Raw genomic sequence first — 15860 nt, forward strand, 5'->3', positions numbered from 1 at the left:
TTAGAAGCCTCATTGAATTTGTCGGAAAAGTTATTTTTCTTGGCAGTTCTAACAAGATGATTATAATTGTTACGAAATGTCTTATCATTTTCTATATTAATTGGGGATGAATTACTGGTGAATTTCTTATACAATCTATTCTTAGCTTTCAGAGACTTATGGAGATCTGGTGTAAACCAGGGTTTTCTAAATGCAGAGACCTTGTTTGCTTTTTTGCTGACAAGAGGAAAGCACCTGTTGTAAGACTTGAAAAATGACTGATATGCTTGTTCAACATCATCATGGGTGTATCCATCATCCCATAGGATGTCATCAACCTGCATGTCAAACCGGTCAACATTTATTTTGTTATACACTCTATAACTTAGAACTAGAACTAGCAAGATGTGAGATGACACTGGAAAAAAACACGATGGTTGGAGGATGCTCATATACAGTAGGTGTTGATATGCAGTACTTGTAGTTAGATCGTTATATATGACGCGGAAGAAGCCATTTCTAGAACAACAACTTTATTCTTCAACTGTCTCGATACCAAAGCAGTAACACAAGAGTACAGTCACAGTGCCGCCTAATGGTCACACAGAGTAATGCACTTGTTTTCAAATATATACAACATAGATGAAGAGGAAGACTGAAGATTAAGGACAAAGTTTAAACCTCACAAATACAACCAAACACTGGGAAGCAATTTTGACTTGTTATAATCCTATCTTTTTGTCCCTTTTTGTAATTCCAGAACTCCCACAAGAAAATGTTTGTAAGGTGGAGGAGGACGGGGTTTTCAGTGACCAGCACCTGGATAACCTGGAGAGGAGCTGCAGCCCGGACCAGGAGGAACCAGGGCATCCACAGACTACAGAACTGGAGGAAGACTCCAGCGGTCAGGAGATGAAGCACGAGGACGTAGAGGTGGATGTCTAATTGGTCAATGTCGCTGATGTGAGAATTGAAAATGGTGAACCAGGACCAAACTGTGTCCAGCTGCTGTTGCACACTTCTCCTGAAGCTCAAAACAAAGATGAGGAAGGAACTGAAAGTTTACGCTCAGACTCCAGTAAAACTGCAGATCCGGAGCCAATGAGACGACACGGTGACCACGAAGATGCTGCTGTCCCGTCAGACAGCAACTGTAAATCAAAGCTGACCAGGACCCACACGGGGAAGAAGGCATTTTCTTGCAGCACTTGCAGGAAAGAGTTCAGTAAAAGTAGTATTTTAATGGATCACATGAAGATCCACACTGGCGAAAGGCCGTACCTGTGCAACACCTGCGGAAAATCGTTTAGAAAATCATCAATGCTCAAGAAGCATAAAATGATCCACAAGGGCGAGAAGCTCTATATCTGCAAAACATGTGGAAAGAATTACACGCAACGTTCCACCCTGGTGATTCACTCGAGGACCCACACCGGTGAAAGGCCGTACCCGTGCAACACCTGCAGCAAAACCTTTACTAATTTATGGGATCTTAGACGCCACATAACCACGCACACGGGTGAGAAGCCCTACATCTGCAAAACATGTGGAAAGAGTTACAGGCAAGATTCCCACCTGCTGGTTCACTCGAGGATCCACACCGGCGAAAGGCGGTACCTGTGTAACATCGGCGGAAAATCGTTTATAAACTCATCACATCTTAAACGCCACATAACCACGCACACGGGCGAGAAGCCCTACATCTGCAAAACATGTGGAAAAAGTTACACAGAACGTTACAACCTGGTGGTTCACTCGAGGACCCACTCCGGCGAAAGGCCGTACCTGTGCAACACCTGCAGTAAAACCTTTACTAGATTATCACATCTTAAAAGCCACATAAACACGCACACGGGCGAGAAGCGATATTTGTGCAAGACGTGCAACAAAGGTTTTAGCCGCAGAATGGGTTTGCTGAGTCACATGAAAAATCACCCGGAGGAGAAGTCTGGTGACTCGTGACAAATGAAGCTCATGTCATCGTCCTCCGGGGGCAGCTGTTCACTCCTGTCTGACCCACAGAAGAAGAACCCACAGAAGTCCAACCACCACCTCCTGTGGCTGATGAGCCTAATCCCCTCCCCACAAGGGTTGCAGGTTCAACACTGATTTATGCTTCTCCGTCAACTTGACGCAGAGGGAACGATGTGGTTGTGTACTTTTTTGCATTGAGTTTGTTTGAATCCTTGTTCCTTCTTAAAATTGTTATTTGTTGCTCTTGGTAACTTGCCGTCTCCACGGTGCAAATAAAGAGCTGTTAGTATTTGCTGAAGTTTCTTTAAACGTTTATTTCGTTCATCTACAAAGTCTTTTTCTTCTTCACTTACATTCCCTTTGTAAAGTTAATCTGCAGCTCGATGTTGTTAAACTCTCTCCATCTACTCCGTTCAGAGGTTAGTCCAAGTTTGATATATTTACATGTTCAGTTTTTACAACGTTCCTCTGAAAACATGAAGAAACTTCAGAGAAACGAGGACAAAAGAAGAAACGCAACCATCAACACGTCAGAAACAGAACAGCCAACCATCTGTCACCATTTTATAAACTTTAATATCTGCAGCATTAAACAAAAAACCTTGAAGATTTCAGAAGTCAGTGCAGTCAGATACGGTTTGCTTTTATTTCCCCTTTAAAATGTTTTTATTGATTTAGAACATTTGGTTTGCAAATGAATGAGGAAATGAGTGTGATGTGGGATACACATCACGATACTTGAATCACGATACAATACGATATTGCAGTATCCACATTTTGCGATATATTGTGATGTTATACATAGTTCCCTGAAAACTGTAAAAGGGTTTACGCTTTTTAAAATCTGAGCTGCACGTACATCAGATTATCGTGTAATTCATCGGACAAACTAAATCAAAACAATGCAATTCAAATGATCCATGCTGTTATTGTAACTATATAAGCTAAAGTTACAAGATATTTATGTATTTTATGTATTAAAAGAGGACTTTTACCGGGCACTTGACACCATCTTACAGAAAACCCCAATAACAGACAAGATCATTCTCTTGGGAGATTTCAATGCTAGAGTGGGCAGAGATCACCTGGTATGGAAGCAAGTCATTGGTCAACATGGAGTGGGGAAAATGAACAACAATGGGCTTCGGCTCCTCTCCCTCTGTGCAGAACACCATCTGGTAATTACTAACTCCATCTTCCAGATGAAAAACAGGCTCAAAACAACCTGGCAACACCCCCGTTCAAAGCATTGGCACCTCCTGGATTATGTAATTGTCCGGCAAAAGGACAGACGGGATGTTCTTATAACTAGAGTCATGCGCGGAGCAGAATGCTGGACCGATCATCTCATGGTCAGGTCCAAACTCTTCATGCACATTCAGCCCCGTCGCCCTAGGACAGCTCCAAACAAGAAACTCAACTGCTCAGCACTAAACAACCCCGACACCAAAGACAACCTCCGTCGGTTACTTGCAAGAAACCTTGATCAGATCCCTGAGGAACCCACTGACTGGCCAGCCCTGCGTCATGCCATCCATAGTGCAGCTTCAACAGCGCTTGGCCCGTCAAGGAAGCGTCACCAGGACTGGTTTGATTGTAACTCAACTGAAATACAATCACTCCTTCAAGCAAAACACCATGCACATAAAGCCCTCCTGTCCTGCCCTGGATCTGCTTCCCTTAAAGCCACCTTTGTTGCAGCAAGAGCTGCGACTCAACGTGGCCTCCGGGCCATGGAAGATAACTGGTGGGTGCAGAAGGCCAAAGAGATCCAAAACCTTGCAGACTGCAATAACACCCAGGGATTTTATGATGCCATTAAAGCCCTCTACGGCCCTAGGAAGCGGGCAATTGTCCCTGTCCGTTCTGCTGACGGAGCTACCCTTTTCAAGGACCGCCCTGAGATCCTTGGCCGCTGGGCAAATCACTTCGAGACTCTCCTCAATCACGCAAACCCTGTCGACCTTCACATCCTGGATGGACTGCCAGACCTGCCACCAGTTGAGCACCTTGACTCCCCACCACAGTTCTGTGAGACCCGTCAAGCCATCAGAGACTTGAAGAACAACAAAAGTGCAGGACCTGATGGCATCCCGGCAGAGGTTTTCAAGAACGGCGGGTACCTCCTTACACGCCGCCTACACCTCTTGATCACACACATATGGGAACATGAGACCCCCCACAAGACTGGAAGGATGCCAACATTGTGGTCATCTACAAGAACAAAGGTGACAGAGCAGTCTGTGGGAACAGTCGTGGAATCTCCCTCCTCTCCATTGCAGGGAAAGTGCTGGCAAAGATCATGTTCAAGCGCCTGGAACACATCTCGGAAGCTGCTCTCCCAGAGACGCAGTGTGGTTTTCGGAAGTCTAGGTCGACCACCGACATGGTCTTTGTCTTAAGGCAGCTACTGGAGAAGAGCAGGGAACAGTGCAAAGACCTCTATATAGCCTTTATTGACCTCAGCAAAGCGTTCGACACCATAAACCGTGAGATGCTCTGGAAACAACTGGACAAACTTGGGGTACCACCCAAGTTTCTGTCCGTGCTGCAGCAACTGCACACTGGGATGCAAGCCAGAGTAATCACCGGAGACCTCCAGTCAGAGCCCTTCAAGGTAAATACCGGGGTGAAGCAAGGCTGTGTCTTGGCACCAGTGCTTTTTAATCTCCTCCTTTCTGCCATCACCTTTCTCTTCAATCGTGCCTTGGATCACAAAGACGGTGTTCATCTTGAATACCGCCTTGACGGCAATCTTTTCAACATCCGCCGTCTCAAAGCCCATACGAAGACAAAGATTTGCCGTATCTGTGAGCTACAATATGCAGATGACTGCGCAGTCTTAGCCCACAGCCCAGAGTCTATGCAGCATGCCCTCAACACAATTTCCACTCTTTACCAGTCCTTCGGTCTTCAGGTCAACACACAAAAAACTGAAATCATGTCCCAACTTGTTACCCAACCTCCCTCACCCCACAGCTTCCATATAAACGGCATCCCACTCAAAACAGTCGAACACTTCACCTACCTTGGCTCTACAATATCCTCCCACTGCTCCCTCGACACAGACGTACACACCCGCATCAATAAAGCTTCATCAGCCTTTGGACGGCTTCGCAGGAGGGTTTTTGAAAACCGTAACCTCAAGGTCGGCACCAAGGTTGCAGTTTACAATGCAGTGTGCGTGTCCACCTTGCTCTACGGGGCAGAAACATGGACGCCATACAGAAGGCACATAACAAACCTGGAGGCCTTCCACATCCGTTGCCTTCAAAAAATCCTTGGTCTGTCCTGGGAAGATAAAGTACCTCACTCAGAGATCCTGAAGAGCACTAATTCCAGCTGTATGGAAGCAGCTGTGGCCAAAAGGCACTTACGGTGGATAGGTCATACAATCCGACTGCCTGAACACCGCCTGCCCCGCCAAGTCCTCTACGGTCAATTACAAGACGCAAAGCGTGCTGCTGGTGGCCAAAAGAAACGCTACAAGGACTACACCAAGGACCTTCTGAAGCGCATTGCCATCAGCCCCACTCAGCTGGAAACTCTAGCGTGTGATCGCTTAGTTTGGAGAGATACTTGCGTCAGGGCAATCACACAAATAGATGACAGCAATCATCAGAGAAGGTCTGAGAGACGTGCCCAACGACATCGGAGGACAGCCGGCATTCCCCCAACGTCCGGGCTCCCCTGCCCCACCTGTGGAAGGATGTGCGGCTCACGCATCGGCCTCCACAGCCACATCAAGTGGCACCAGCGACAACAGCGCTGACGCCCCCCATCCCCCTTCCCTGCCCTGGAGCAAGCGTCGTCATCGTACACGATGGACAGCTAAGAGATAAGCTAAAGTTACAAGATATTTATGTACGTTTTTCATATTATTTACATAATATGAAATTAACAATATTATTTAATCACATGTATAAAATAAAGTTATCTAAATTTACAACTCGTCTGACACATGATTTCTTCTAAAGCTGATGTTGAGATCCGTGTTGAAGCTGCAGATCTGCAGGTTGGAGAGCAGGAAGAAGAGGGAGGATCATCGGGGTCAGATTCCAGGAAGAGGACAGACTTTGGATTTAACCCTTTTTTATCAGACATCCATTTACAAGTACATGTCTTTTTACCTCAACTCATATTTAGTCAGAAATAATCATGAAAAATGTAATTAAGTTTTCATTTTAGATGGATGAATTATTTTATTGTTTATAATTCTGGAATATTACTCTCTCCATATGTAGAAAGAGCAGCAGTGCCCCCTGGTGGTGAGTTATAAAAGCTCAACATAAACCCAAGAGTGAACAATCTATCGTAATAATAATAAAAACACAAATAAAAAAAGACTTCAGTGCATCAACAAGAGGAAAGTTGTCAGTGATGCAGATTATTGGTACAGTGTGATCAGTACAACCAGCATTTAGCTCAGAAAACAATGTGGAAAGAGAAATGTCATCAAATGAAGTTGAAAAGTGGAGATGCACTTTTGTCCTTTATCCTCAACTTCCTCAATCACGTCATTTTGATCCAGTTTGTTATTTCACTGGTCTTGGCTTCATCAAATGACACATCCAGGGACAGAAGCCGTGCATAGGTGTTCATCCTGTCCAGGTGTTGGAAGGTGAAGTGAAGCCGAAGCCATCGCTTCATCCACTGATCTGTTGGCACGGTAGGAAAACTGATAGGAATCCACTGTGTCAGGAACCATGGAGTTGATGTGGGTTAAAAAAAGATGATCTGCTCTGTTGGTCTCTGGAGAAGGTTTAATGAAAATGTTTCTCCATGAATAAGGACTAAAAATAACGTAAAAGGTCAAGACAGACTAATTATCCACAATATTTAACCAATAACGATGAAGTCGTTAATGATATGAATGATGTTAATAATTTTAACAGGTATTTTGTGAGTGTTGGACCAAAGCTGGCAGAAAAATGTGTGATCTTGGATCAGCTGATGGATGGAAGGAAACCTTAATAAGTAGAAATCCAGATTCAATGTTTCTCACAGCTGTGGAGGAGAGAGAAATCATAGATATTGTAAGTAAATGTAAAAACAAGGTGTCAACTGACTGTGGTGATATGACAATAGTCAAAAAGGTTATTGATGGATTGTTAACTGACATACAGCTGTAATCAGTCGCTCAGAACTGAGACATTTCCAAAAAAAAATGAAAACTGCAAAAGTCATCCCACTGTACAGAACTGGAGACAGACACCAATTCACTAATTACAGGCCTGATTCTTTACTCCCAACATTTTCTAAGATCTTAGAAAAAGTATTTATTTACAGGTTGGACAAATTAATGCCAATCAAAGGGTCACGCCCCTAATTACGCATTAAACTTCTTGCTTTATATAATTCCAACCTGCCACAATACGAGGAAAAAGAGGCTTCAAACCCCTGCAGAAAACCTGTGGGTGATTCATGCAGGAATGAACCGTCATTCTGAGTTTGGGGGTTAGTTTGGGATCTTTATTCCCTCTAGTGGTTAAATGTTGGAAACTGCAGCTTTAAATGAGTCTTGTATATCTATATATTTCACACCAAAATCATGTTAATTGATCCTCATTTCCTTCCCTGTGTTCCCTCTGGTCGTACCATCCGAAGTTTACCTTCCCTCTGACTTAACTTACTTTTTTATTTCAATGCCAAACGGTGACTCACGAGTCCTGCATGTGCACGTCAATAATAAATCCACCGACTGGAAGCGCTGAACTAAACTAAGTTGGATATTTAAATGTTTTAATGTCTCAAAGACTTACCATTTGTGTTATTTTGAAGCCCATTGCAATAAAGGTTTCTTATCAATATAAATGTTTTATGACAAATAATAAGGTACACATTAATTAAAAAATATGTTTCTTTTATTTATTGATATTAACAATCAGAAGCTTAACATATAAAATATAAATAAGGAAATCCTTGTCTTTCTTAAAGATGCAGGGATAGATAATAAGATTTAAATGTGGTTATCTTATTTTATTTAGGTATTTCCTTTTTCCCCCCTTTAAGTTAGACTGTAACCTGGTGTAATAATGATCCTGATGTTACACACTCCGGTACAGCAGGTGGCGGTAGAACCTAATAACGTTGGTTGTGATCCGCCATTAAACCTAGAGAAGAAGAAGGAGAGGACGGTTCTGTTGTTTCCTTTCTTTTTCCTCTTCAACAATGTCTAAGGTGAATCATCTGAGAGAGTTTATCGGTCAGCGACTAACAGCAGCTGCTGTAGAAATATTGTCAGTGTTTGAAAAAAGCATCTTGGAGTATGAAGAAGAGCTCGACCGTCAGCGCAGACTGTTGGACCTCGCCTGGAAACCTGAAATCAGACTCCACAGAGTCGGTACGTAACCCTGGAAAGTTGAATGAATGAACACATGAGTATGACTCCTACAAGATCCCTTTGTTTCCAGTTAAAAGCCGTGGTGATGAAGCAAACCAACTAAATGGGAAACTCCCCAGCTCAAGCAGCTGCTGATGTGGGATTCGGAAACATCCCGAACTAACTTGTTGTTCTGTTTACTTGGTGCTGCCTTTCATGCTCCATTCAGACTCTGGACCACACTGAGATTTCACACTTTATCAATGAATGAATTTTTATTTCGAACATGTATATACAAAATAAACAGTAACATCTTCATATTCACATATGTTGGAAAAAAGGAGTAGGAAGAAGTCTACACTTTTTCCTAGTTCCTACCCCTTTATAACTCTACGAATTTACAATATTGCTATTATTATATCTACACAATATCCATATAAATATAGTCTATAAAAATACTATGTAAAACATGCCTATTATTATAAAATCTGTTGTCAAATATCTTGGCATTTCCATCTCTAAAGATTCAGCAGAACGTGAAAATAAAAATGTGTGGAGGGTAATTAATGAATGCCAAACCAAACTTAACTCCTGGTTATTAAGAGACATCAGTTTATTAGGTTGTATCTTCTTAACCAAAATGGAAATTGTCTCCAGATGTATTTATCCAGCAAACTCCTTGTCTATTCCCAATAACGTAATCAAAAAGATTAATCAGGTTAACTTTGATTATATCTGGAGAAAGAAAATGAATTACTTTAGGAAAACTGAACTGACCAAAGAATTCAAAGATGGAGGCCTGCAAGCTATAGATTTAGATTTTATTAATGGAAACTTAAAAAAGGAACTGGATGAAATCTTTTCTACACAATAAGAGCTTTTGGTATCATATCCCCAGAGTCATTTTTTTTATATAGATATCTTTATTGAGGGCATTAAAAAAAGAAAAAAGAAGATTCACAATAACAATATAATTATCAATATTTCCCCCCCTTTTTTTACTTTTCATAACATTAATTAAACCAAAATAAATAAATAATAAGAGAAAAAAGAAAAATAAGAAAAAGAAAAAATAAATTAAAAAAAGGAATAAATAAATAAGTAAATAAAAATAAAAACAGCACACCCTCTCCCCTTCCCTCCGTCACATGGTCAATGAATTACATCATTCAAAATCATTTAACATATGTCTATTAATACTAGAACAAAAATGAATAATAAATATAATCAAGTCCTGTGTAAACACATTCCTTAATACAGTAGATGATTCAGATCATTTCAGTTCAGAGTCATTTTTAATGAACTGGGAGGCATTGAACTGTTACTAAGATGCAACTTTACCGTTCAAATTTCATGCTTTAGACTTAATCGTTTATTTTGTAGAAAAGATGCAGGTCACAGTGTGAGATGTGAGATGACACTGGCAAAAAACACGATGGTTGGAGGATGCTCATATATGTGTTCATATGCTGTACTTGTAGTTAGATCGTTATTTATGACACGGAAGAAGCCATTTCTGGAACAACAACTTTATTCTTCAACTGTCTCGATACCAACGCAGTAACACAAGAGTACAGTCACAGTGCTGCCTAATGGTCACACAGAGTAATGCACTTGTTTTCAAATATACTACATAGATGAAGGGGAAGACAGAAGATTCAGGACAAAGTTTAAACCTCACAAATACAACCAAACAATCAACACTGGGAAACACTTTTGACTTGTTAAAATCCAATCGTTTTGTCCCTTTTTGTAATTCCAGAACTCCCACAAGAAAATGTTTGTAAGGTGGAGGAGGACGGGGTTTTCAGTGACCAGCACCTGGATAACCTGGAGAGGAGCTGCAGCCCGGACCAGGAGGAACCAGGGCATCCACAGACTACAGAACTGGAGGAAGACTCCAGCGGTCAGGAGATCAAGCATGAGGACGTAGAGGTGGATGTCTCATTGGTCAATGTCGCTGATGTGAAAGTTGAAAATGGTGATCCAGGACCAAACTGTGGGCAGCTGTTTTTACACACTTCTCCTGAAGCTCAAAACAAAAATGAGGAAGGGACTGAAAGTTTACACTCAGACTCCAGTAAAACTGCAGATCCGGAGCCAATGAGACGACACGGTGACCACGAAGATGCTGCTGTCCCGTCAGACAGCAACTGTAAATCAAAGCTGACCAGGACCCACACGGGGAAGAAGGCATTTTCTTGCAGCACTTGCAGGAAAGAGTTCAGTAAAAGTAGTATTTTAATGGATCACATGAAGATCCACACTGGCGAAATGCCGTACCTGTGCAGCACCTGCGGAAAATCGTTTAGAGAATCATCAATGCTCAAGAAGCATAAAATGATCCACAAGGGCGAGAAGCTCTATATCTGCAAAACATGTGGAAAGAGTTACACGCAAAATTCCAAACTGGTGATTCACTCGAGGACCCACACCGGTGAAAGGCCGTACCCGTGCAACACCTGCAGCAAAACCTTTACTAATTTATGGGATCTTAGACGCCACATAACCACGCACACGGGTGAGAAGCCCTACATCTGCAAAACATGTGGAAAGAGTTACAGGCAAGATTCCCACCTGCTGGTTCACTCGAGGATCCACACCGGCGAAAGGCGGTACCTGTGTAACATCTGCGGAAAATCGTTTATAAACTCATCACATCTTAAACGCCACATAACCACGCACACGGGCGAGAAGCCCTACATCTGCAAAACATGTGGAAAAAGTTACACAGAACGTTACAACCTGGTGGTTCACTCGAGGACCCACACTGGCGAAAGGCCGTACCTGTGCAACACCTGCAGTAAAACTTTTACTAGATCATCACATCTTAAAAGCCACATAAACACGCACACGGGCGAGAAGCGATATTTGTGCAAGACGTGCAACAAAGGTTTTAGCCGCAGAAGTATATTGCTGAATCACATGAAAAATCACCCGGAGGAGAAGTCTGGTGACTCGTGACAAATGAAGTTCATGTTGTCGTCCTCCGGGGGCAGCTGTCCACTCCTGTCTGACCCACAGAAGAAGAACCCGCAGAAGTCCAACCACCACCTCCTGTGGCTGATGAGCCTAATCCCCTCCCCACAAGGGTTGCAGGTTCAACCCGGATTTATGCTTCTCCGTCAACTTGACGCAGAGGGAACGATGTGGTTGTGTACTTTTTTGCATTGAGTTTGTTTGAATCCTTGTTCCTTCTTAAAATTGTTATTTGTTGCTGTTGGTAACTTGCCGTCTCCACGGTGCAAATAAAGAGCTGTTAGTATGTGCTGAAGTTTCTTTAAACGTTTATTTCGTTCATCTACAAACGTCTTTTTCTTCTTCACTTACATTCCCTTTGTAAAGTTAATCTGCAGCTCGATGTTGTTAAACTCTCTCCATCTACTCCGTTTGAGGTTAGTCCAAGTTTTTACAACGTTCCTCTGAAAACATGAGGAATCTTCAGAGAAATGAGGACAAAAGAAGAAACGCAACCATCAACACGTCAGAAACAGAACAGCCAACCATCTGTCACCTTTTTATAAACTTTAATATCTGCAGCATTAAACAAAAAACCTTGAAGATTTCAGAAGTCAGTGCAGTCAGATACGGTTTGCTTTTATTTCCCCTTTAAAATGTTTTTATGATTTAGAAAACAAGAACATTTAGTTTGCAAATGAATGAGGAAATGAGTGTGATGTGGGATACACATCACGATACTTGAGTCACGATACAATACAATATTGCGGTATCCAAATTTTGCGATATATTGTGATGTTATACATAGTTCGCTGAAAACTGGAAAAGGCTTTATGCATTTTAAAATCTGAGCTGCACGTACATCAGATTATTGCGATAATTCATGGGACAAACTAAATCAAAATAATGCAATTTAAATTATCCATGCTGTGTTGTGTACGTTTTTCACATTATTTAAATAATATGAAATTAACTATTATTGTATCACATGTATAAAATCAAGTTGTACTAAATTTACAACTCGTCTGACACATGATTTATTATAAAGCTGATGTTGAGATCCGTGTTGAAGCTGCAGATCTGCAGGTTGGAGAGCAGGAAGAAGAGGGAGGATCATCGGGATCAGATTCCAGGAAGAGGACACACTTTGGATTTAACCCTTTTATATCAGACATCCGTTTAGGAGTAAATGTCTTTTTACCTGAACTCATATTTAGTTAGAAATAATCATGAAAAATGTAATTAAGTTTTCATTGTAGATGTATTGTTTATAATTCTGGAATATTACACTCTCCATATGTAGAAAGAGCAGCAGTGCCCCCTGGTGGTGAGTTATAAAAGCTCAACATAAACCCAAGAGTGAACAATCTATCGTAATAATAATACTAAAAACACAAATAAAAAAAGACTTTAGTGCATCAACAAGAGGAAAGTTGTCAGTGATGCAGATTATTGGTACAGCATGATCAGTACAACCAGCATTTAGCTCAGAAAACAATGTGGAAAGGGAAATGTCATCAAATGAAGTTGAAAAGTGGAGATGCACTTTTGTCCTTCATCCTCAACTTCCTCAATCACGTCATTTTGATCCAGTTTATTATTTCACTGGTCTTGGCTTCATCAAGAATCATCATGAATTGAACTGAAAAAAAGTTTATTGAACTAATTAGTATTTTGAGTTGTGGAGATTAATGATATTAAGAAATGTTACTAAATGCCTAAAACTTAATTAGAATGTAAATAAATGTATAAGAATTTGAGTAAATGCAATGTCAAATTTAAGATCTTAAACACATCTGACTTAATTTAAATAAGTATAATTTTGAAAAATAATTTAGATTTCTATAAAAGAAAATACAAAATCATGTCTCCGTTTTTATTTTCATTAATTATTTTATGATTCTTCACATTTACCGTAATGTTAAATGTAAAATTTAGACCAGTATCTACTTTGAACATATACTGAATTCTTTTATTTTTTTAACCACATAGTTGCAATAAATAATGGTGTGCATTCATGTCCATCTATGGGAGGAATAAACCCAAACCTTTGATTTAAGCTTTAAAAGTGCAGTTTAATGGGCAGCTCGGTGGCGTAGTGGGTTAAGTAGCGGCTCATGTACTGAGGCTGCAGTCCTCCTGCAGCGGTCCTAGGTTTAAATCCCGGCCTGCACCTTTGCTGCACGTCATCCCCATTCTCTCTCTCTCTACCCCCTTCCTGTCTGCAACTTGAATAAAGGGCCACTAGAGACACAAAAAAATTAAATGCTGTTTAATGAAACCTTCACAGTATCAAGTGCAAATCTTGAACATGAAACTTTGCTCATATCAACTAATTCAGCATTCGACCTTAGAAACAGCCAATCATACCTGCCCTAGAAACAGAATATTTGCAACAGCTGCCAGCCTGTTTCATCAACTCTCTCTCTGATACAGGGACAGTTAAAAGTGATGACATTCCCCTTCAAAATATTAACATGGACAACATCATAAAGTGCATCCTAAAAACACCTTCACGATACTTTGTTTGGGTGGAGAGGCTGAAACACACTGAGATATAACAGCCATCATTTCTTACCTAGCCAGAAATCCTGAGAGGGAAGCTTGATTTTGAGAGTCAAACCTAACGTTTAGTTTTGGGAAATTCCTGCAAAAAAAACTTTGGAAGTCTCCAAAAATGTTTTCATATGTATTATTTTGAAGCCCATTGCAATAAAAGTTTCTTAACAACATAAATGTTTTAAGACAAACAATAAAGTACACATGAATTAAAAAATATTTTTCTTTTATTTATTGATATTAACAATCAGAAGCTTATCATATAAATTGCGTCAGCTCTCGTTGTGTCGGAAAAAATAAAACTCTTTCTAAACATTCTTGCTTGTGTTGTTTTCTCAGATGTAAATCACTTTGGATAAAAGCGTCTGCTAAATGACAGAAGTCGTAGTAAACCAGTGATGAAAAATGTTGTAGCCCATACATTTTGTTCTAATTATTTTCGTTGGTAAATGAAATACTTACTGTAACTGCGAGACGGAACTATCCGTAGAACCGTGAGTTCTACCGGAACTCCAGATTGTAACACCCGGCGGAAGGTCGGAAGTTTGGAGCGAACGGAACACGTGAGCAGTGATTCCTTTGAGGAGGACGGTTCTGTTGTTTCCTTTCTTTTTCCTCTTCAACAATGTCTAAGGTGAATCATCTGAGAGAGTTTATCGGTCAGCGACTAACAGCAGCTGCTGTAGAAATATTGTCAGTGTTTGAAAAAAGCATCTTGGAGTATGAAGAAGAGCTCGACCGTCAGCGCAGACTGTTGGACCTCGCCTGGAAACCTGAAATCAGACTCCACAGAGTCGGTACGTAACCCTGGAAAGTTGAATGAATGAACACATGAGTATGACTCCTACAAGATCCCTTTGTTTCCAGTTAAAAGCCGTGGTGATGAAGCAAACCAACTAAATGGGAAACTCCCCAGCTCAAGCAGCTGCTGATGTGGGATTCGGAAACATCCCGAACTAACTTGTTGTTCTGTTTACTTGGTGCTGCCTTTCATGCTCCATTCAGACTCTGGACCAGACTGTTATTTCTGACTTTACACTTAATCCTTTATTCTGTAAAAAAGATATAGATCACCGTTTTTTTTAGATTAATTTATTCATCACAGTATAAAAACAGAACAAGTAACATACAAATGTAAAAGAGAGATTGGTAATGTGCTAGGCTGAGGCAAAAAGCCCAAGGGGCTTATACGAGGCCTCTACCTGTAAAATACAGCAAAATATTGTACAAAGATTTAAAACATGCAGAATACATGATTGCAGTTTAAAAACAAAGACAAAGCAAATAAACAGCAGCATGAATAGAATACATGGTATCTACATGATTAAAGAAAAAAATAACAAATCTAGAAATATCATTAGATAATCTGATCAATCAAATGTGTCCTGAGTTTACGTTTAAAATGATTGAATGAAGTAGAGGTAGACGAGATTGCTGTAGGTGTTCCATAACTGTATCCGATGGAGAACTGACACAAACCAGTACGGAACTTCAGGACATTTAAATGTTTAGCCTGTCTTGTATTAAAATGGTGCATATCAATGTTGAACTGAAAACAATCTTTACATGGCAAAGAAAATGAAACTGGCAGGAACAATACTTTGAAAATAAAATTGCAGGTTTGATATGTATTTAACTTAAAGTTGGGTAAAATATTGAGTTGTTTGAAAAGAGGGGCAGAATGAGCAGACCAATTACTGTGTGTGGCAATCCTGCAGAATCTTTTTAGCAACATATGAAGTTTATGAAGATGTGTGTTGTAGGTAGCTCCCCAAATAATATTACAGTAAATGAGATATGGATATATCAAGCTATAATAGAGATGTGAGACAATTTTCATTCACCAAACTACGGAATTTTCCAATAATACCAATAGATTTAGATATTTTTTTACAAACATGATTGATGTGTTTTTTCCAGCTTAAACTTTCATGGATAATTACACCAAGGAAGGTTGTTGATTTAACCTGAGTGAGCGGGACATCTCCTATAGACAGACCGGTGTTGGATTTACAATATATTTAATTTTTTGATGTAAATATAATAAAACTGGATTGTTTTATATTCA

The 15860-nt window shown here is 40.4% G+C and overlaps 1 protein-coding gene across 1 annotated transcript in view; it reads left to right on the top strand.

The window, feature by feature from the left end:
• Positions 1 to 1299: 1299 nt before the first annotated feature.
• Positions 1300 to 15860, top strand: part of LOC133440720 (uncharacterized) — a 66396-nt gene continuing 51835 nt past the window's right edge. The window contains exons 1-4 of the mRNA XM_061718039.1: positions 1300 to 1788; positions 3846 to 4068; positions 4236 to 5518; positions 11132 to 11200. Of these exons, the coding sequence (XP_061574023.1) occupies positions 1300 to 1788; positions 3846 to 4068; positions 4236 to 5518; positions 11132 to 11200 (2064 nt within the window). The remainder of the gene's footprint in view (positions 1789 to 3845; positions 4069 to 4235; positions 5519 to 11131; positions 11201 to 15860) is intronic.

Source organism: Cololabis saira, chromosome 3 (genome assembly GCF_033807715.1).
Source record: "Cololabis saira isolate AMF1-May2022 chromosome 3, fColSai1.1, whole genome shotgun sequence".
Classification (NCBI taxonomy): domain Eukaryota; kingdom Metazoa; phylum Chordata; class Actinopteri; order Beloniformes; family Belonidae; genus Cololabis; species Cololabis saira.